The sequence below is a fragment of the Saccostrea cucullata genome, unplaced genomic scaffold (assembly GCF_032062105.1).
Source record: "Saccostrea cucullata isolate Sc308-1 unplaced genomic scaffold, CSIRO_AGI_Scuc_v1 ctg53, whole genome shotgun sequence".
In the NCBI taxonomy this organism is placed as follows: Eukaryota; Metazoa; Mollusca; class Bivalvia; order Ostreida; family Ostreidae; genus Saccostrea; species Saccostrea cuccullata.
Window position 1 is genome coordinate 279168 of NW_026936258.1, and position 20214 is coordinate 299381.

Here is a 20214-nt window from a genome sequence, read left to right on the forward strand (position 1 = left end):
AAAATCTCACATGTATTTTCATTGTAGTCGCCATCTTGTTAGCCGGTTTAGCGACCTCTACTGGTTACAAAAATCAAATAGGAATCAGACCAGACTCTCGCTCGGGCAAAGTCTCGAGAGCGAGAGTCTGGGGTAAACGAGACTACCTGTTCAGTGCGCTCGTATCAAGAACTTTTTTGGTTCGAGCCTAGCATGGAGCTTTAATTTTTTTTTTCGTGCAAACAACCATTTATTTTGTCAGTTTCGTTTTATGTACTTATGTATTAAAATTTTGAATCAGTTCGGTTCTCGAGCGAAATCAATTCCAATCTTTTATTCTACAAGGTACATGTACACGTATCATGCATCTATGCATTAAATACTTTTGGTGTTTATTTTTTGTTATAGTATGTTATACTATGTTATAGTACCCCTAGGAAAAACGGACATAAATGTTTACAATCTGACAAGGTTTTTCAAACTTAAATGAAAAAAAAAAACATGGAAGTGCTTGTTAAATCTGACCAGCTATGTTCAGCCAACCAAATCATGGACATTTAAACCATAAATGTTTCGTATAAATGATTCCTGCAGATCACATGCCAAATGCGCCCATCTTCTTTGTGCTCAATGAGCCTTATTTTTTAGTTTGGAAGTATGTCTAATCTCAGCGAAATTTAAACGTGAAAATTTGGACTGACGTTTCCAAATTTTGTCTTACTCTCAGAAAATCTCGCTGAGATAAAAAGTTTTGTCGGGATCAAGGTTCCAAAAATTTAAACGTTAAATCATGGTGAATTTCCGGTGATGTCTTACTCTCAGAAAATGATGCAGAGATAAAAGTAGGTTTTCCTTGGCTTATGTTGATAGATACAGATATGATTACGATGGGACTGTTTGGGCGAGCGCAGTAGTACTACGTATCAAAAACCTTTAACACGGTTTACACTCAGGATCCTCCAACTTCAAACGACACGAGACATTGTCAGATTGTCTAGACCACAGGCATTGAGAGTTAATGTAAATATAGAGTTTGCATGTTTTGTTCATATACTACACTTGTCAAAGTCTAAAGTTACAGTAATGTTCAGTGCCTGCGATATCTAGACTGCATCACGCGCACCTGACGAATGGATGACCCCCCCCCCCCCTCGCCCAACCCCAAACTTTGAAGATTTTTTTTTTACTAGACATAATAATTTATCCTCAATATATGAATTCCCAATCTAATATATTGACGGTGCGACCATTAAGGCAAGCACAAATACGTGTATTATTTTAATGTAGATCGGGCTTGTCAAACTGCACATGACTATTGATGAGATTTGGTGCAGTCTTTGACATTACATGACGTTGTATGTAAGTTGGCTTACCAAAAAGAATCCTCCTTTCACATTCACTTGGAGGGTGGGATGGTGCTAGAGATATTCACTCATACAATGTACAGTAAAACTAAGACAAAGTTATAGTGAACATCCTGATAATGAATTGACACTTAAATTTAAGTAGTTTTTATTCTGGTGGATTTTAAAACATATTCTGAAGCTAACCGATATAAAGAATTACATTTATAAGCAATATTGCCATTACTGGCACTTCGCTCTAAGCATGTTTTACTGTATTCTTTGATACTGCTTTTTAGTTTGTCCAGGAAGCTGAATGAGTTGGAAACCATTGAAGGCTATAATGTTTACATTTAGTGCAATAATGATAACAAGCAAATTTTCACTTCTGTATGTGTATTGGTAAGTTTTTTTTTTAATCACAGATCATATGTTTTGTAGCCCAGTGGTTTGTTAAAATTGTCAGCCAAGCATAGCCAGCATTTGAAACTTGAGTGTATCTATAAGTCTTGGTGCTTACTACCCAAAAAGAGACCTCTGACCAAAGACGTAATTACAGAACAATATGGACTCGGGCTCAGATGGAGCATTTCAGCCAAATGAGGACATCGTTAATATTCTAACCTCCTTAGGATTTTCTCGAAATGCATCTATCAAGGTAAAAAAATTATATACATACTTTAATACAATTGAAAAAATAATCTTTTTTTTTTTTATAGAAAAAATGCCATATGTCTGATGGCATCAAAATATTTAGTGCCAGGCTGAACTAAAAACATGTTTGTCTTCATTTACTGCAGGCTCTCTATTACACTGGGAACAGTAATGCTGATCTAGCTGCAGCATGGGTCATAGAAAACCAACATCGCAGTGACATTGATTCACCTCTTAATGTAAGCAAAATAAAATTGATTAATTATTGTAATTTATTGAATCAATCATCACGATGAAAACAACTAAAAGTAATGAATCTTGTTATGCAATTTGCATGTACTTTGTTTTGGCAGTATATGTATCAAATAGGGATGGGTATCGCCAAAAATTTCGTATCGCGATATATCACAATTTTTTCCCCACAATATCACGATAATATCATAATATTTTTATAAGCAGTTTTTACAATGATTTTATATGAAAAGTCATTATTTTTCTAAAAAATATGCTAGAAAAACAAAATTTTACTTTCTTGAAATTATTATGTATACAAAATCAATTATGTTTTGACGGTAAGATGCCGTTCTTTTCACTTTTTAATCATTATTTATACTTGCTGGAATTGTAATATTAAAGATTGAACAAATAAATGAATAATTTTTGGATTTTATAATATGTACCTAAAGACCGGTATTTAGATCTCTGTATCACGATACGTATCACGCAACAAAAAATCGCGATATACCGGTATACCGATAAAATCGCACATCCTTAGTATCAAAGACTTCTTTTACAGAAAGAACTTTTAAACAAATTTTAAAATTTGTTCTTGCACAAAATCTTGTACAGTAAATGATTCATCTTAAAATAAATTGTATGAAAGTATCTTTCATAATTCTTGAAAAATATTTACACTGTTTTTAAACTTGTACAAAATAAAGTTAATTGCCGACTTATAATTTGGTCTTAGTTGTTAGTTCTTTTATAAAACAGGGTACCTTAGGATAAGAAAAAAACATATTCAAGCTTACAAAATGAGTGATTCAATGATTATGAAAAATGAATCTCATAAAGAAATAATTTTTAACAGGAGGATGAATCGGATGACCATGGGGATGAGGCAGGATATTTACCAGAAGGAGTGGACTTCTATAAAATGGTCTTTGTGGTCAACTCGGAGCTGGACATGGGGGTCGGTAAAACGGCTGCACAGGTTGCTCATGCTGCTCTGGGATTACATCGTACCCTGCTTGATGATCCTCAGAAGTATGGACAGATGTTGATGAGTTGGGAACAGTTTGGGTCAGTTAATGTACTTGACCACATGGTATGAATGTGGTTCTTACCGAATACATGTACTGTACTGGAAGAGTTAAACTGACTAAATGTATTTTTCCATGTCTCAGAGTTAAAACCAAATTGATAAACTTGAGAGTTAAATTGACATCTTTTTTTTTCAAAAATCTTCTTCACATTCTATTGATATGTTAAAATTTCTTAATTTTGATTTGTTATAATTGAGCATTGTGAAAGATTCTTGTTTTTGCCCTATGTTCTAATTATACCCCACGCAACTAGTTGCGGGAGGTATAATGTTTTTGACCCGTCCGTCAGTCAGTCAGTCAGTCAGTCCTCTTTTTTTTGTCAGCGCAACTCCTCATAAACCGCTGCACAAATTTTAAACTTTGCAGGTATTTAGGACACATTGTGTAGATGTGCATATTACCAGGAAATTGATTCCATTATTTTTTCGGGAATTTACTTTTTAACTTAGGCATTTGGCCATACCTTGAATATAGAGATGAACAGTTTGTCAGCGCAACTCCTCATAAACCGCTGCACAGAATTTTCAAACTTTGCAGATATTTAAAACACAATGTGTAGATTTGCATATTACCAGGAAATTCCGATTCCATTATTTTTTCCGGGAATTTCCGCACTTTTTAACTTAGGCATTTGGCCATACACTGTACCTTGAATATAAAGATGAACAGTTTGTCAGCGCAACTTCTCATAAACTGCTGCACAGAATTTCGTCAAACTTTGCAGGTATTTAGGACACAATGTGTAGATGTGCATATTCCCAAGAAAATTCAATTATTTTTAACAGGAGGACTTTCCACACTTTTTAACTTAGGCATTTGGCCATACCTTTTATATAGAGATGAACAGTTTGTCAGCGCAACTCTTCATAAACTGCTGCACAGAATTTCATCAAACTTTGCAGATATTTAGGACACAATATGTAGATGTGCATATTACCAGGAAATTCCGATTCCATTATTTTTTCCGGGACTTTCCGCACTAAATACTTAGGTTTTTGGCCATACCTTGAATATAGAGATGAACAGTTTGTCAGCGCAACTCCTCATAAACTGCTGCACAGAATTTTGTTAAACTTTGCAGGTATTTAGGACACAATATGTAGATGTGCATATTACCAGGAAATTCCGATTCCATTATTTTTTCCGGGACTTCCCGCACTAAAAACTTGGGTTTTTGGCCATATTTTGAATATACAGATGAACAGTTTGTCAGCACTACTCCTCTTAAACTGTTGTACATAGTTTTGTCAACCTATGCAGATATTTAGGACATATTCCATTATTTTATCCCAAAGAGTTTTGCCTATTATTCAAGAAAATTTCCCCCCCCCCCTCCCCCCCAACCACTTCAAATTAATGTTTGGATTTGTATAATGTCATTGACAAGAAATTTTGATTCCATTATTTATCTAGAAACTTCATTCCACATTTAAATGTCCTCATATGCAAGACATTTTGATGTGAAGATTTTTTTGCAATTATTGATTTGTTATAATAAAGTGCACTAGCTGTGCCTTTCATTATGTGTTTCACAGTCAAGTTTTTCTTGTGGGGTATTTGCTCACTTTTTCTAATTTTTGAAGAAACAATGGTTTGATATAGCAATAATTCTTGTAAATATAATTTAGGAGATGAAACCATTTCTTTTCTTTGTTTAGAGAAACTAAAATTGTAACAAAGGGAGATAACACAGCACAGTTAATGAGCCTTGCAGAAAAAGCTTCAAATCTAGATCTGCCACATTATATTGTTCATGATGCAGGTAAAACACAGGTAAGAAAGGTCACAGAGCTGAGCCTATATTTAAAATATTTGTGTCATTTAGAGGACAAGGACTGAGATATCTGGAAAATTGGTTTCAAGGCTTTTAAATTTTCTCTATTTGTAACAATATAAACAATGTATATTAATATAGCTGACCTTTTTTAAAACAAATGTATACAATTTTATTACATTTTTACCAGTGAAATACTGCAATTTATTCATTGAATAAAAATGATATCCTGTCACAGTGTGAAAGAATATCAAAATGATATCCTTTCACAGTGTGACGAATATCAAAAGTGCAATAAAACTCTCAATTTTCCTTCCCGTAACGGAGAGTGTAGTTAAAAAAAGCTTCCTTGACCTGAAATAAGATAAATAGAAGTGAATAAACAATTCTGACAGAGAATAAAACTGCCAAAATTACCCAAAATATTTTTTTCAATCCATGTTTACAATGTTTTCACCTCATTTAGCTATGACGTCTTAACCACTCAGCTATGATGTCCTTTAACCTATGACAGTATTACAAAAAGACAGAGGCAAAGGAAAAATCAAAGAAAATTTTAAGAATATAATAAACAGAAAATTCAATGTTTTGTAGTTGAATATGGAATTTATTTCACTCGTGAGAGGATTTTTTGAAATTTTCACGAGTGCTACGCACTCGTGAAAATATAAAAAAATCTTGTCCCACTTGTGAAATATATTCCATATTCAACAACAAAACATTGAATACCCTCTATATATTTACAGATTCCTTCTGGATCTACAACTGTTTTAGCAATAATGGGTAACCTTGAAGTCGTGGACTCAATCACAGGCTCCCTCAAACTTCTTTAATGATGGAGGGGATGATAATTTTAATTATAGCTTGAATTAAAGAAAGGACTGGGAATATCTGCTTGAACAGACTATTTATTTATGCTGCCATTTTTGTCATGTTATGCCATAGGCTATCAAGCTGTATAAATTTCATTTCTGTACAATTAATGAATTTGACATTGTCAAATGTATTTGTCCTTTGTATGACAAAGATAGCAAATTTTCATTAAACCAATGTCATACAGTGAAAATGTTGTACAAAACCAATGCTTTAGGAAGATTTCAGTTTAATTTTTATATACCCGCATTTATGTTACACCTGAATTAAATATTCCTGGAATAAACTAGTACATGCTCAGATTCTTGAATGTAACATGTTCAGTACACACTGTATAGATTCAAAAGCTTACATGTAATTGTCTTCATTGAACCATTTGTTCCTTGTTTTAGTAATTTTCCAATGATAGCAATTTATGTCACCATTTTTAACTGTTCTCTGCACAGAGCTGCTTTTACACTTGTGAACATTGTGCAGTTGATCTCTTTCATTGCTGTTTGTGATATTTAGGTTTATTAAGTTTCTGTACACAGATGTGTACATGTTTTACTGAGAACAATAAGAATTATATTGTTGCTTAATTTATAATCATGGAGATTAAAGCTATGGATTGAATTTTGTTTTAATTTTATTTTTTCCTTATGGGGGCTCTTATCACATGTACTCCTACATGTGAGAGCCTTGGTTAACGTCCCTACGCTCCTTATATACCTCAAAGTCAAAAGTATCTCGCCGTGAACCTCTAGCATGCTGGAGTATTATTACATGTAACACTTCACACTGAAGAGTTTTATTTCCAGAGTAGTGATCTGCCTTTTGATGTTAAATGGGATAGTTAATTGACACAACCTGAAATAGATTATATTGGACAAATTGAAGAGAGTTGATATATTATTTACATGTTTTTATCAACCAACAGTGATTTTTTTTTCTCACTAATATGGCATAGGCGTCAGAACGGGGGGGGGGGGGGGGGGGCTTATCCCTCCACTTTTTTCCCAAATATACTTAAAAGACTACCACTTTGGTCCAAAATTTCCCTCTCTAGTATCAGATATTGGAATCACCTGAAAACTTCTGATTTCTTTGGCCTTTAAACTTTACCAATCCAAAAGTAACTGTAAACTTTCCACATTCTCAAACACAAAATGCAGGTTATCCAACACCTTTTAAAAATGGGGAAAATCAGGTCAGGAGGTCCAAAATCTGTGGTTCAGAAAAGCTTGATTTTTTTTTAATTTTTGATTTACTGAGAGAAGTAGAATTAGACTAAGCACACATAAACTTGCCCCCCCCCCCCCCCCACATCAAGAAATGAAAGATATTGTAATGTTTGTAATACTGGTGTGATTGAGGATGAAATGCACATCCCAAAGAAACACATTCTTTAGTAATATTTATTTTAATTTTCAGTGAGAAATATATTTTTTATGAAAGTAATATTTTTTTTTAAATTTTCAGAGACCCCCCCCCCCCCCACTTTCCACAGACACGTTGCAGTATATATCTTGAAAAATGGGGAAAATGGTGGTGTTTGGAAATTTTTTTTTAATACTGAAGTACCCTGTGCTGAAAATTTCAGTATAACTGTACTCAGCAGTCTGTGAATGTAATTTTTTTGCATTAATGTCCCACTTTCAATTTGCTTTATCCACAAATCATTTTTCTGAAAATTTAGTAACTTTAAGGGAACAAATTTCATTTCATTAATGTCCTATTAGACTTTGTTATGGTATGGTATAGGGGGAGGGGGTGTTCAAGGTCTTTTTTTTTAGCTGTTTAGTTGGTTTATTCAGAGACATTTAATCATTGATAATAGATACCGGTATCTCTGCTAAAACTCGAAAACATATTTATGAGAGCGGGTCACCCTTTAGGTTTTACAAAAAAGGGGACGATTGGCCTATACAACATGTACAAATATCAAATATTTCATTGGCGCAAAAATTCCGCTGACAGTAATCAACTGGTAATATATTGAACAGTAAAAGGCTGTTTTTGGGAGGGTGTCATGAGAACCCCCCCCCTGGATTTTTAACTTCTCCAATGAATGAAGTAAAAAAAAAAAAAAAGTTTAGATCCAATTTACCATGTTTACTGGTTGAACTGTCCGCCGTAAATCCGAATCCACGATATCCGGAAACATAGCTGTTCTCCTGGAAGGTTCTTGCATTAACCATTCGATAAGTGAATCCTGTTCATGTTTATGGCATTTTACATAAAAATTTGGCGTTGATGCCAATACTCAAGGTATTTTTATTTGGAATGTACTCATGTCATGTGTGTTGAACAAAGTTTTCTGATACGTAAAGGAGAATATTGACATTTCTTTCAGGAGAGGAAATATATTACTGTAGTGTATACCGAAAGTTTAAACAATATTGATAAGTCCCTGAAATCTTATTCTTCCAATTTTAACGAAATTTTAACGAAATTAGATGTTTAAAATAAGTTGTATGTTTTTTGTATGATTTATTCTATTTTAAAAAAGTACCGATAACAATCAATAGGTAAATGGACTCCTATGGCAGCCTGATCAGTAGATAGAATGTTCTATCGTTTAAATGATAAATGTTCTACGGACTCGGTTTAACGATTGTGGTGAGGGCTTGTCCTGAGACACAGTTAGATTATTCTAACTACCTGATCATAACCTACTTAGAATAATCTATATGTGTCTCAGAACCTGTAAGCTCTCATCACAGTTATAGTTAAACATAGTCCGTAGAACATTTATCATTTTAGCAATAGAATACTGTATTCTATCTAGGTAGGGGCCTTTTTCTGAATATTTTGAAAGTTGCACAAATGATATTGAGTCAAAGTAATGTTTCTTGTATGATGATGTATCGTATCCATCCATGATCCTGGTTGGGGTGTATGCTCAGGAGCCACTTTGTACTAGACAGGTCTAATACATGATGTAAATTTGATATATTTTTTTTCTTTTTTGTTGATACAACTCTTCTTTGAACTTTCTTGTTTTACATTCCTATATAGTATACGGCTTTAAACTTGCTAACGCTCATTGTTGCAGCAACATATATTCTATTAAGACAGAGTTTCATATCCAGTAGAAGTAGTTAAAGTGAAAGATATATAAAATATATATGTATTAGCGATGTTTTGACAAACTCAAATGCATTCTTAAGCAAAAAATATTGCAAAAGTACCTGAAAGCTAAGGTTGTATCTATAATGACATTGTTGATGAAATTCTCTTATTTTAACTCAGTGCAGTGAACATTTAAAATTACATTCTACATGTTAAAGGAGGGTGAGGTGAGGGGATGGAAGGCACATTTTACATAAAAATATTTATATGTTATTATAATTATACTTGCTCAGTCTGTCAATTGTAGTAACATGTATGAGATTTTAATGAAAACACCATATACATTGAAGTTATGGAAAGCATGCATGAAGTTTCATACCCAGTAAGAGGTTTTTCACAGACAATTTAGTCTGGAGTAGAAAATATGTGATGTACATGTATGTGAGTTTTCAGATTCCTGAGGCTCTTCTTTTAATTTCATGTCTATTTATACAGGAATGTCCAATGCCCATCATTTGGTGTTGGTCACTGTACTTGATGTTAATGACTCTCAGTTTTTGTACCCGAGTTGTGAGAGGTGTTACTCCAAACTGACTGAAGATGGAAACTTAAGGTATGTTTGATCCTTATTCAGTGCTTGCTAAGTTTGGAGGACAGACTTGATCAGCCAAAATAGAAATGCTAAATGAAACTACTGTGTCATGAAATCTAACACATTAACTCTCACATTACAAACGTTAAAATGTTTGTAAATACAGATAGGCATCAGTCAATATAGTTAAAAGTCAATACTAGTATAACCTAACAGAGTCCCATTTTCAAATGAATTCTGTGAAGTTTAAAAAAATGTTATAAGTAAAGACTAGTGGACTGTGGTTGTTGATGTTACATTAATTGACTATGATTGATAATCTAGCATCTTAACTTAACTATCTGCAACTGTGCATTACACCGATTATTTAGTAAAGCCTTTTAGTTTATTTATCATTAAGATGTACAAAGGGAGAAAACTTCTATAAGTTTAACTTCACTATGTAAAGGCTTTTTGATATACAGTGCACTAAAATCATATGTAATTTGATACTTTTCACTGCACTGCTTTTCAATTAAAATCATTCATGAATCTTAATTTTCACCCTTGTTACAGTTGGCTTTGCTTGAAGTGTGGCTCTGAATGTACAGAAGAAAAGTTAACCTGGCGGTATCGTCTCTCTCTGAGGGTTAGTGACGTGTCTAATGTCTGCAATGTGTGTATTTTTGGAGCCTCTCTGAACCAGTTTTTTGGAGACAATGCATTCAAATTTCACAGGTAAACTTTCAAAGGAAATTAAGTAGAAATGGACAGATAATATCATTTTAATAATGTTTAGTAGAGGTACATACTATACTTAAAATTGAAAAAGAATGTTTATTGTTTATTATGTCTGCTTTCTAGGTAAAACATGTGTCATTATCTAAGCAAATGTTCATTCTGATTAGTTCTAAAATATTTTCAGGAATTTCAAGAATTTATCAACTGATCAGAGCAATGCTGAAGAAATTGTGCATGGAGCAGTGCAAGAGGTTTTTGTTGGCAATTCTTTTTATCTTAGGATGAGATGTGGATTATGTAGAGGCGAAAAACCTGTTACTTTGTCAGACATTGTGAGGTATTCTAATTATGAAAGTCAAGCTTATACACAAGACACTGACAATTCTGGATTATCACTAGTGGCCAGTCAGATTATTCCTGTTGTGGGGAAATCTAACACTGATGTCTCTTCCATAGTTAGGGCTGTTATAAAAGCCCCAGACAAAAACATTATAAAGAGAGCATCTGTAGAGAAAACAAACCCTTTTAAATATTCTTCAGTAATTCCAGAAAAATTCAAACAAGAAGAGTCTGCGGGATCCCTAACAATTACCCAGTCCACTCTCTGTTTGAGCTGTGATTCAATAAGCCAACAGAGCTGTGAAGACTCCAAATACAGAAGTAAAGGACCATCTCTGGCAAATGGAACAGAACTAGTTCAACAGCAGTCAATTACTGATGACAATGTCCCAAAGTTTACAAGTAATAGTAAAGTTATAGGGCAGGTAGAAGAAGAGAGTAGTAAACCATGCTTACCTCTGAAGGAATCTTACCATCAGCAATTTAACAGTGAACATGTTAAACCATCAATTAATTACTTAGATTCCTTGAATAATAAAGAAAAATTGCATATTTCAAAAGGAAGTGATAAGAATAGATCAGAGTGCCTTTTGTCTTCAGAATCTATTGCAGATGCTTCTTGTGATTTATTTGACTCCACACCACCAGTTGAATTAAAGTCCCAGTTCTCTCCCTTTATAAACCCCCTATCTATGTGCAAAAAATCAGCAAAAAGGAGGACAATAGACCACTCCAGGCTGGGTTTTTCTTTGAAAGAGAACAGTTTTCGAAAGAAATGCCATCTGTATCAGAAGATTGAAGTACAAACTGGTAGTGTCTTTTCTCAAGAGTTGTTTACCCCTAGTCCAATTTATAGAGTTGAGTCAGCCAGGAAACTTCGAAACAGTGTAAAAAATTCTTGTCAAAGAAGAATTTCTTCATCAAAGTACTTGAGTTTGCTAAGAAAGAAAACATATAATGTATCATCACTGTGCTGTGACATGCCCAGAGATACTGACAAGGAAGTTCATTTGTTTTCAGAGCCATCTAGAGAAACTGAATCACCTTTGTTATTCTCTGAAAGTAGCACTAACATTTCACTCACTTCACCAGACTCTAGTTATAAAGACAATTTCAGAATTTGCCCCGATTTTTTGTCTCCTGATATATTTCAATCCACTCCTGATGATGGTAACCGGAGCTCCATAAAAAGCACCATTTTATCGCCTTGTCTAGTAAAGCAGTTATTCAAATAATAAATTTTTGGGATTTTCAACCTGTTGGCAAGGAACTTGCATTATCTTTAAGATTTATTCTGTGTACTATGTTAAACAACATTAAAGGTCTGAAGCTAAGGCTATCATTACCAACAAGGAACTTGAAAACCATTACTTTTTGTAGCAACTTTGATGCACTGCAGTCTTTTCTTTTTTTGATTTTAACTTGCTTAAATGTACACTAGCATTGCCAATGCTGTTTATGTTGATAAAACTAAGAAAGCAGGTTTTATAATTTTATGCCATTTTCTGATAGAATATTTGTTCAGAGTTGAATGTTTTGAAAGATTTTATGTATATTCTCTATTTTACAGTAAAATAATAATTTATTATTTACACATGAACTGTTTAGTTAATACAAACAAGATATAATTCTGATACACTGATGCCCCCCCCCCCCCTCCTATATGGCAGCTCATGCATAAGATAATATTTTCTGAAATATGATTGAAAACATTGAAAAGATGGTGTACATAGCAGCAACCATTGAAAAGTTATGACAGAAATTAACGAATTTCAAAAGTGGGTCAAAATCAAAGGCCATGGTCAAAATAAAATGCCCATAGAAAGGTCTTCTAACAAGAAACACACTTGTGATATATGAATGCCCTGGCACCAATTATTCAAATGTTATGGCCAAGGTTAAAGTTTGTCAAAAGTAGGTTAAACAAGAAGGGAATATCTTGTCCCAGTATAAATGTTAGCCTTAGCACAAACCGTTCAGAAGCAATGGCTAAGTTAAAGTTTTCCAAAAGTATGTAGAAGTTCAAGGTCAAAGGGTCAAAACTGCAGCTACCAAAGGGACATTTTTGTCTTAATAAATATACAGGTGAAATAGGAATGCCCCTAGCATCAACCATTTGGAAGTTATGGCCAAGGTTAAAGTTTCTCAAAAGTATGTCAAACTCAAAGGTCAAAGTCAAAGGCTCCAAATTGTAACTACACAAAGGAATGTCTTGTCCAAAGAAATACCCCTGGTAAATATGAAAATAATAGCACTGAGCATTAAAAAGTAATGGCTACGGTAAGTGTTTTTCAAAAAGGGTTAAACTAAAAGGTCAAATGGTAAAATAACTGTATTCATGGAAAAGTCTTTTCACAATAAATACTTATGTGAAGTCACAGGTACTTGTGGACAGGACCCCCCCCCCCCCTCGATATTCAACCTCGGGGCTTATTGGACTTTTTTTCACAAATTATATTTATTACACTTATTCATCAGGTGTACAATATGAAAAAATCGTCAAAACCCCAAAACAATCGCTCCACAAAAAAATACCCTACTATACATTATAAGGGAGAAAGGTATGCCACTCCGGTTTGTTTACGTTGTACCCCCCACTGGTCTTTCAGGGTTTAAAAACGTATTTATTTTATTTCAACCTAAAATGTCGATTCACACTGTCTCTACATATATTTCTGTCTCAGTCCATGCTATCGGAGTAACTCTGCATCTCGTAAGAATCCTATAATATCTCCTTAAACAGCATTCCAGTCAGAATGTTGAAATTTCCCTTAGTAAAAGCAACGGAAGTGCATAGAGAATGTATGATAACACCCGAGAGAGATGATTACGTCAGTCCGAAACTCTCTCGGACGTTATCCTTATAAGTGAATCATTCTCTATGCACTTCCGTTGCGATTACCTAAGGAAATTTCAACGTTCTGACTGGAATACCGTTTAAGGAGATATTGTGGGATTCTTAGATGCAGAGTTGGACTGAGACAGAAATATATGTAGAGACGTAGTGAATCGACATTTTAGGTGAAAATGAAATAAATACATGTTTTTAAACCCAGAAAGAACAGTGGGGGTACAACGTAAACAAATCGGAGTTGCATACCTTTCTCCCTTATAATGTATAGTAGGGTATTTTTTTGTGGAGCGATTGTTTTGGGGTTTTGACGATTTTTTCATATTGTACACCTGATGAATAAGTGTAATAAATATAATTTGTGAAAAAAATTTCGAATAAGCCCCGGGGTTGATAATTGAGGGGGGGGGGGGGTCCTGTCCACAAGTACCTGTGTGTGAAGTGTGAAAGGCTTAGCTTCAACCCTTTCAGAAGTTATGGCCAAGGGAAAAGTTTAAGTTTTGCAAAAGTGGATCAAACTCCAAAGTGAAGACTAGAGATAAAAGTGTGGTTCCCAGGAAATACCTCGTCACGAGGAAAACAATAGCTCTACTTTATCAAACGTTATGAGCACGGTTAGTTTTTTGCGGACAAACAGACGGACAGGGCTAAAAAAGTTTTACCCGGTTCTTTGTTTTCGGGGTCATTAAAATAGAGACAAGAGAAAGTAAACAATGCAGGCTATTAATTACGGAAAGGAAAATCGTAAACACAGCGGGGGTGTTCCAGGGGGTCTCCGAAGACCACCACCCCATGTCACCAACGATCCAGGACCTGATAGGTCATTTCCAGTTATTATTATCCAAGTGTTCCACAGATACCCCTCGACGGTTCAACTTTCATAGAAAGGTCTCGATCACTGCTGATTGGTTCGGGAATAAAGAGATGTAATTTTAAAACTAAATATTGATTAAACGAGTTCATTTTGTTTAAATATATATCTGCACATTCATTCCTAGTGGTCGTAATCATGTATAATTCATTTGTCTAGATTAACAATAGGCAGTTAGATGATTAGAGTGCATAATATATATGTTTCGGTCTTTTTAAATCCCGCCAGGTGTAAGCTACCGATACACGCGATCCTAGTTACCGTCTGCTCGCCTCACGCGGGATTCCTGGCAGACATTGGTTGTCTTTGGATATAGTTCCAGAGTCTGGGAATTGCAATTTTGAGGGAACTTTGAATATGGCGCAAGAATTATTACCCGAGGAGAAAAGCAAAATTGTTGAGTAAGATTTATTCACTAGATTATTTATATTGGAAAGATTTTATTTTCATTACTAGCATTTATCTTTTTGTATGTTGGTTTAGAAGATAAAATTTTGTATAAATCAAGTTGTTTTTGTTTGGTCGGATTTCTACTTGATAGCAAAAGTATTTTGACTGTTTAAGTGTTGCTATGTTATTAAACAGAGGAAACCGATTCCAATATATAAAACAAAGCATTTAACCTATTTTAATTTCATTTACATGTAGTTATTTTAATTTACTAGAAGAGGATCGATGCATTTAGCTAAAAAATAACCAAATATTGTCAAATTAATGATTTATAGTATGTTTATATGAATGTTTGTAACTATAATGGGCAACAACAACAACCCCCTAAGCCTTCCTCTCGTAATGGACAACAAGAACCCCATTCGCCTTCCCCGTAATGGGCACCAACAATCCCCTTAGCCTTCCCCGTAATGGGCACCAACAACCCCCTTAGCCTTCCCCGTAATGGGCACCAACAACCCTCTTAGCCTTCCCCGTAATGGGCAACAACAATCCCCGTAGCCTTCCCCGTAATGGGCAACAACAACAACTCCCTTAGCCTTCCCCGTAATGGGCAACAACAACCCCCTAAGCCTTCCCCGTAATGGGCAACAACAACCCCTACCCACCTTCCCCCATTTCCCTTATAGGCAAAGACCACCCTCATACGCTCCCCCGTTCCTGCATTGACAATCATACATGTAGCTGATCAAGTTTTTAAGTCTCACAAGAAATATATCGATGTAATTTTAAATTCTCTTCTATAGATTCCTATTTGTCGTCGTCATAAAGTTAATATGTTGTGGAACGCTCTGCGATCCTTTTGAGAAACTCGGAAATTATTTTCATTGATCAATAGAAATAATGCATTATATATGCCCTGCGCATTTCTGTTTACCGTTTGAAATACTGTTTGAAGCCCAAGCATTATGAGTTAGGATTCAAGTTTTCTATTAATTGTGGAATATACGATAAAAAGTTCACGCATGTTTTCCTACCCATTTGAACAGTTTAGAATTAGATAAAGGCTGAGCATGTAATTTATCATGCATATTGTTTAAAACACCGGGGTACTAGTATTAAAAGTAAAACGGTTTAAACGCTTTTAATCTTATTTTCTCTCCTGTAGTGTTCATATCCCTAGCCAAAAACTATTTAATGTTCTTTTCATATATGACTTTACTAGTGTTTACCTTTTTGATTGGCATGTTGAATGAAATCTTAGATTGGCGATTAAGACTGTGTCGAGTTCCATGGGGTGGAAATCGTCAATAGGCGCTTTAATAAATCATATCAAGAATAGCTCATAGCATTACAACTAAGGTTTGTTGTTTTTATATTTAACGCATAAGAATTTAAGGTGGCAAACAATTCTAGACACATAAAATATATCCATTTTCCAAAGATTTGAGAAACCAGGACAGCAGAGGTTAAGATTGGAAAGAAAGAAATCCAGGGAGGTCAGCAGGTTCCTGTTAAAGAGTGATTTGGGAGGGTTTCCCTCTCCTCTGAGCCATATTTATTTTTTCTGAAATGGTCACATTGGGGGGTGGGTGGGGGGGATCATTTGTTTGGATATTAACTGCATTATTTTTGTCAGATAAGTAAAATAAATATTTATTATAAATAAAAATTTGAGTATTATGTTATTTTATAAGAGAAACCCCTGCCGTCCATAGCCTTGAAATCGCCAAATGTTATTTAATAATATATGCAAAAGTTTCAATATAAATATATAAACTACAAGCATCCGTGTTGTTTATGTGTTTATGCCCCCCCCCCTTTTTAAGTAAAATTTACATTTTTCCCTTTCTTGTGTTCCTCATATGAAAATCGGATCATATCCTATAGCTGTAATAAAAAAAAAAAAAAAAAAAAAAAGATGAACAGTATGTTTGTTTGTTTGTTTTTAAAATGTAGCTGTTTTTGGATATGGAATTTTTCGAGGTTTAATTTATTCTATACATTTTATTTTATATTTTCCCCTTCCAGTCCAGTGGCGTAGCATCGTTTTTGAAAGTGGGGGGGCCAGGCAGAGAAAATTTTTTTTTACTTACCTGAAAAAGTTGACAAGCAAAAAAAAAACGTGGGGGGGCAAACCAGGCTTTCAATTAACATTTCCTATAGTGTAAGTTAGGTTGGGAAAAAAAGTGGGGGGGCCAGGCCCCCCCTGGCCCCCCGGATACTACGCCCCTGCAGTCATATGTATAACAAAACCTCCTGGCAAAAATATAAACGATTATAACTACTGGTATTTCTGTATAGATATATTTTAAGTTTTTAACTTAATTATACACGTCCTTTTCTTTTGATGAGTCAGCTTGCTTAAGAAAATAAATAAAAGAAGCTTGAAATCCAAGTAACTTAAACTTTTAATTTCAGAGAGCTGAAACCAGCCGTACAAGACTACAGTCACCAGGATAGTTTATTCGGGGTAATTAGAAAAAGTTAAATTCAAAACACATGCATGCACCTGGACATTATTCAATATATATGCCTTTAAATCTCGATCTCTATTACATTATTTTTCTCTCTTCAACATAGAATGCGTTCTCATCAAAGGCCTACTTTATTGTTCACCCAGAATGGCTATCAGAAAATGTAGATCCGCCCAAATCTCAGCCACTGCCAAGGAAACCCTGGCCCTGGGAGCAACCCAAATATCGCCAGAACGTTCAGCGATACGTCAATGGCGAGATGACCCCAGATACCTCAACAAATGGTCTGAATTCACCGGCCCCAGAGTTCGATATTCCTGAACCCGGCTATTCATTTACCCAACCCCTGAAAGGTGACTACGAATCAGAAATATTGGACAAAAAGCCTGAACTGGATTTAAGTACGAAACGTTTGTTTTAATAATTTAGTTACCGAAAGTTATAAATCACGAAGAATGTCTGACGATATGAATGGTGATCGATCAAGAACTCCATCCATGGAAAACTCATACATTAGTCCTTATTTAGCAATGCTCACGGACACAATGTTGCTAATGCTAGATGTTACCGCTTCCAGTATTATAATGTACAACATATGTGTGCAATGAATAATTTATTTTCACGTTAGTAAACCATCATTTTTTTTATGTAATTTGTGTTTATTCTTTTCGATAAATGTATCGAATGTTTTTATACAGAATGTGAAGATAACGAACCGTGATGAATCTGACTTAAAGAGGAAAATCAGTTGAAAACACATGTAATAGCAAAGACGGTCAGTGTATCAACCATAGACTTTACTTCAAATGAAATTATTAGTATCCTTGCATTATCCAGTTATTTGTCAATAGCTTGCCTTGTTTTGGAAATAGTTTTTACTTGGAATACGCACTGTATGGAATCAACTGGGATATATAAACTCCATAGTCCATATATGTCGATGATGATAGTACTGTGTAAGTATATTGTTGCTGCATTTAATACAAATGTAAGTTAGCCTCGATGCAACACAATATAAAACAAGAGGCCCAGGGGCCACATCGCTCACCTGAGCTAGGAAAAACCACAAATCAGATCCGAATTGAAAAGTTTACTGAGGGGGTGGGGGTTGGGAGCTTGAATTCTAATACTAATTGAGAATGCCTCCATATCAATACTGCATATAACTTCTTGAGAAAAGGACTTTAAAAATTTTTAACATTTTGTTTGTATATATTACTTTGTAACAATTTGAATTTGACTCCCCATTGTTTCCCTACCTACCCCAAAAGGTACTCATGAGTTGAACAAATTTAGATCTTCAATACATGAGGATGCCTACATGTTAATATGACTAAACATATCTTTCCTGTTATTGTGATTTTTCGCTTTATGTAAAACTTTGATCCACCATTGAGACCCTTTCCTACCCTTGGGGGTTATGATTTGAACAAATTTAATTCTACACTACCTGAGGATGCTTCCATATAAATATCATTAATCATGGCTTTGCAGTACTTGAGAAGAAATTTTTAAAAGATTTCTCTATATATTTCTATGTAAAACTTTGACCCCCCATTGTGGCCTCATCCTACCCTGGAGGGTCATGAATTGAACAAACTTGAATCTATACCTGAGGATGCTTCAACATGAGTTTCATATTTCCTGTCCCTATGGACCTTTAGAAGAGGATTTTTAAAGATTTTTCCTATATATTTCTATGTAAAATTTTGATCGGCCATTGTGGCCCCACCCTACCCCCGGGGATCATGATTTGAACAAATTTGAATGTCCACTATCTCAGGATGATTCAACATGAGTTTCATTTTTCCTGTCCCAGTGGTTCTTGAGAAGATTTTTAAAGATTTTTCCTATATATTCCTGTATAAAACTTTGATCGGCCATTGTGGCCCCACCCTACCCCCGGGGGTCATGATTTGAAAAAAATTGAATGTACACTACCTGAGGATGATTCAACATGTGTTTCATCTTTCCTGGCCCAGTGGTTTTTGAGATGAAGATTTTTTAAGAATGCCATTAATTTTTCATTAATTCATAATTATCTCCCCTTGGAAGAGGGCTTGGCCCTTCATTTGAACAAACTTGAATCCCCTTTACCCAAGGCTACTTTGTAGCAAGTTTGGTTGAAATTGGTCCAGTGATTCTTGCGATTATCATTAATATGATGAAAATGTGAAAAGTTTACAATAATGAGGACAACAACGACAGACAACGGACAAATTGAGCCTTCGGATCAGGTGAGCTAAAAATTTCGTGTTCGGTAGTTTTGACATTTTCCTCTTTTTAAGCCCCCGGATCGAAAGATCCTGGAAGTATACATTGTTTTTTTTGCCCAGTCAGTCTGTTGTCAACTTTATAAACCTAGCCCATACCCTATAGTGGGTTTTCTTGGCAGTCGTCAAGTTTGGCGTTTTGACTGTTCAAAAGTATGCCTATAATGTTGGCGTAATTTATGTTAGAAGACACAGGGTTTCAACTCTTTGCAGATGAACAATAAAAAGAATACTGAATATTTAAGTGATTAAAATCTAAGCGGGATACAGTACTATCAAAACGCTATAATTCGCAAACCCTGCTGTCAAGGGTTAGTGTATCATACCTCTTCAGTCTACGTGTTACATTAAAAGTTTAGACTTTATCAAGTTAAAGTCTAAACTTTTAATGTAACATACGTACCAGTACATTTATTCTCTTGCAAATTCCCGGGGATCCGGACACCCCCCCCCTTCTAGATCCGTGCATGTTGTGGTCAATATTTTCTTGAGCAGTAAAGAAAAAGACTTGAAATTGGTAGAAATTTACATTGAACCTGATCTGCATCATTGTGACGATTTTTTATCCAGTATAGATAATGGTAATTCAAAGTAACAAGAGGCCCAGGGACAACAGTGCTCACCTGATAACATCGGCTAGGAAAAAGCACATATCAGATCAGAACTGAAAGTTTACTGAATCTACACTACCTGAGGATG

At 34.8% G+C, this 20214-nt stretch overlaps 3 protein-coding genes across 3 annotated transcripts; all 3 read left to right on the top strand.

Moving 5' to 3' along the window:
• The first annotated feature begins 749 nt into the window (after nucleotides 1–749).
• LOC134245134 (probable peptidyl-tRNA hydrolase 2) lies at nucleotides 750–6563 on the top strand. Its single transcript, XM_062727399.1, has 6 exons — nucleotides 750–821; nucleotides 1764–1980; nucleotides 2123–2215; nucleotides 3067–3278; nucleotides 4960–5074; nucleotides 5822–6563. Exons 2-6 carry the CDS (start codon nucleotides 1888–1890, stop codon nucleotides 5906–5908), a joined length of 600 nt encoding a protein of 199 aa, XP_062583383.1. The 5' UTR covers nucleotides 750–821; nucleotides 1764–1887; the 3' UTR covers nucleotides 5909–6563.
• Nucleotides 6564–8160: 1597 nt separating this feature from the next.
• On the top strand, nucleotides 8161–12241 carry LOC134245126 (DNA damage-induced apoptosis suppressor protein-like). The gene is made up of 4 exons (XM_062727386.1): nucleotides 8161–8198; nucleotides 9498–9615; nucleotides 10150–10311; nucleotides 10499–12241. Exons 2-4 carry the CDS (start codon nucleotides 9500–9502, stop codon nucleotides 11886–11888), a joined length of 1668 nt encoding a protein of 555 aa, XP_062583370.1. The 5' UTR covers nucleotides 8161–8198; nucleotides 9498–9499; the 3' UTR covers nucleotides 11889–12241.
• A 2134-nt stretch (nucleotides 12242–14375) lies between these two features.
• LOC134245106 (uncharacterized) lies at nucleotides 14376–17886 on the top strand. The gene is made up of 3 exons (XM_062727365.1): nucleotides 14376–14776; nucleotides 17187–17238; nucleotides 17349–17886. The coding sequence occupies exons 1-3, from the start codon at nucleotides 14733–14735 to the stop codon at nucleotides 17661–17663; spliced, it is 411 nt and encodes a 136-aa protein (XP_062583349.1). The 5' UTR covers nucleotides 14376–14732; the 3' UTR covers nucleotides 17664–17886.
• The last annotated feature ends 2328 nt before the right edge of the window (nucleotides 17887–20214 follow it).

Excerpts from the sequence above, each read along its gene's own strand:
- LOC134245134 (XM_062727399.1), top strand. The coding sequence starts at position 1,888 with ATGGACTCGGGCTCAGATGGAGCATTTCAGCCAAATGAGGACATCGTT. Across the intron at positions 1,981-2,122 it reads CTCGAAATGCATCTATCAAG|GCTCTCTATTACACTGGGAA; the intron begins GTAAAAAAATTA and ends CATTTACTGCAG. Across the intron at positions 2,216-3,066 it reads ACATTGATTCACCTCTTAAT|GAGGATGAATCGGATGACCA; the intron begins GTAAGCAAAATA and ends AATTTTTAACAG.
- LOC134245126 (XM_062727386.1), top strand. The coding sequence starts at position 9,500 with ATGTCCAATGCCCATCATTTGGTGTTGGTCACTGTACTTGATGTTAAT. Across the intron at positions 9,616-10,149 it reads ACTGAAGATGGAAACTTAAG|TTGGCTTTGCTTGAAGTGTG; the intron begins GTATGTTTGATC and ends CCCTTGTTACAG. Across the intron at positions 10,312-10,498 it reads AATGCATTCAAATTTCACAG|GAATTTCAAGAATTTATCAA; the intron begins GTAAACTTTCAA and ends AAATATTTTCAG.
- LOC134245106 (XM_062727365.1), top strand. The coding sequence starts at position 14,733 with ATGGCGCAAGAATTATTACCCGAGGAGAAAAGCAAAATTGTTGA. Across the intron at positions 14,777-17,186 it reads GAGAAAAGCAAAATTGTTGA|AGAGCTGAAACCAGCCGTAC; the intron begins GTAAGATTTATT and ends TTTTAATTTCAG. Across the intron at positions 17,239-17,348 it reads ACCAGGATAGTTTATTCGGG|AATGCGTTCTCATCAAAGGC; the intron begins GTAATTAGAAAA and ends TCTTCAACATAG.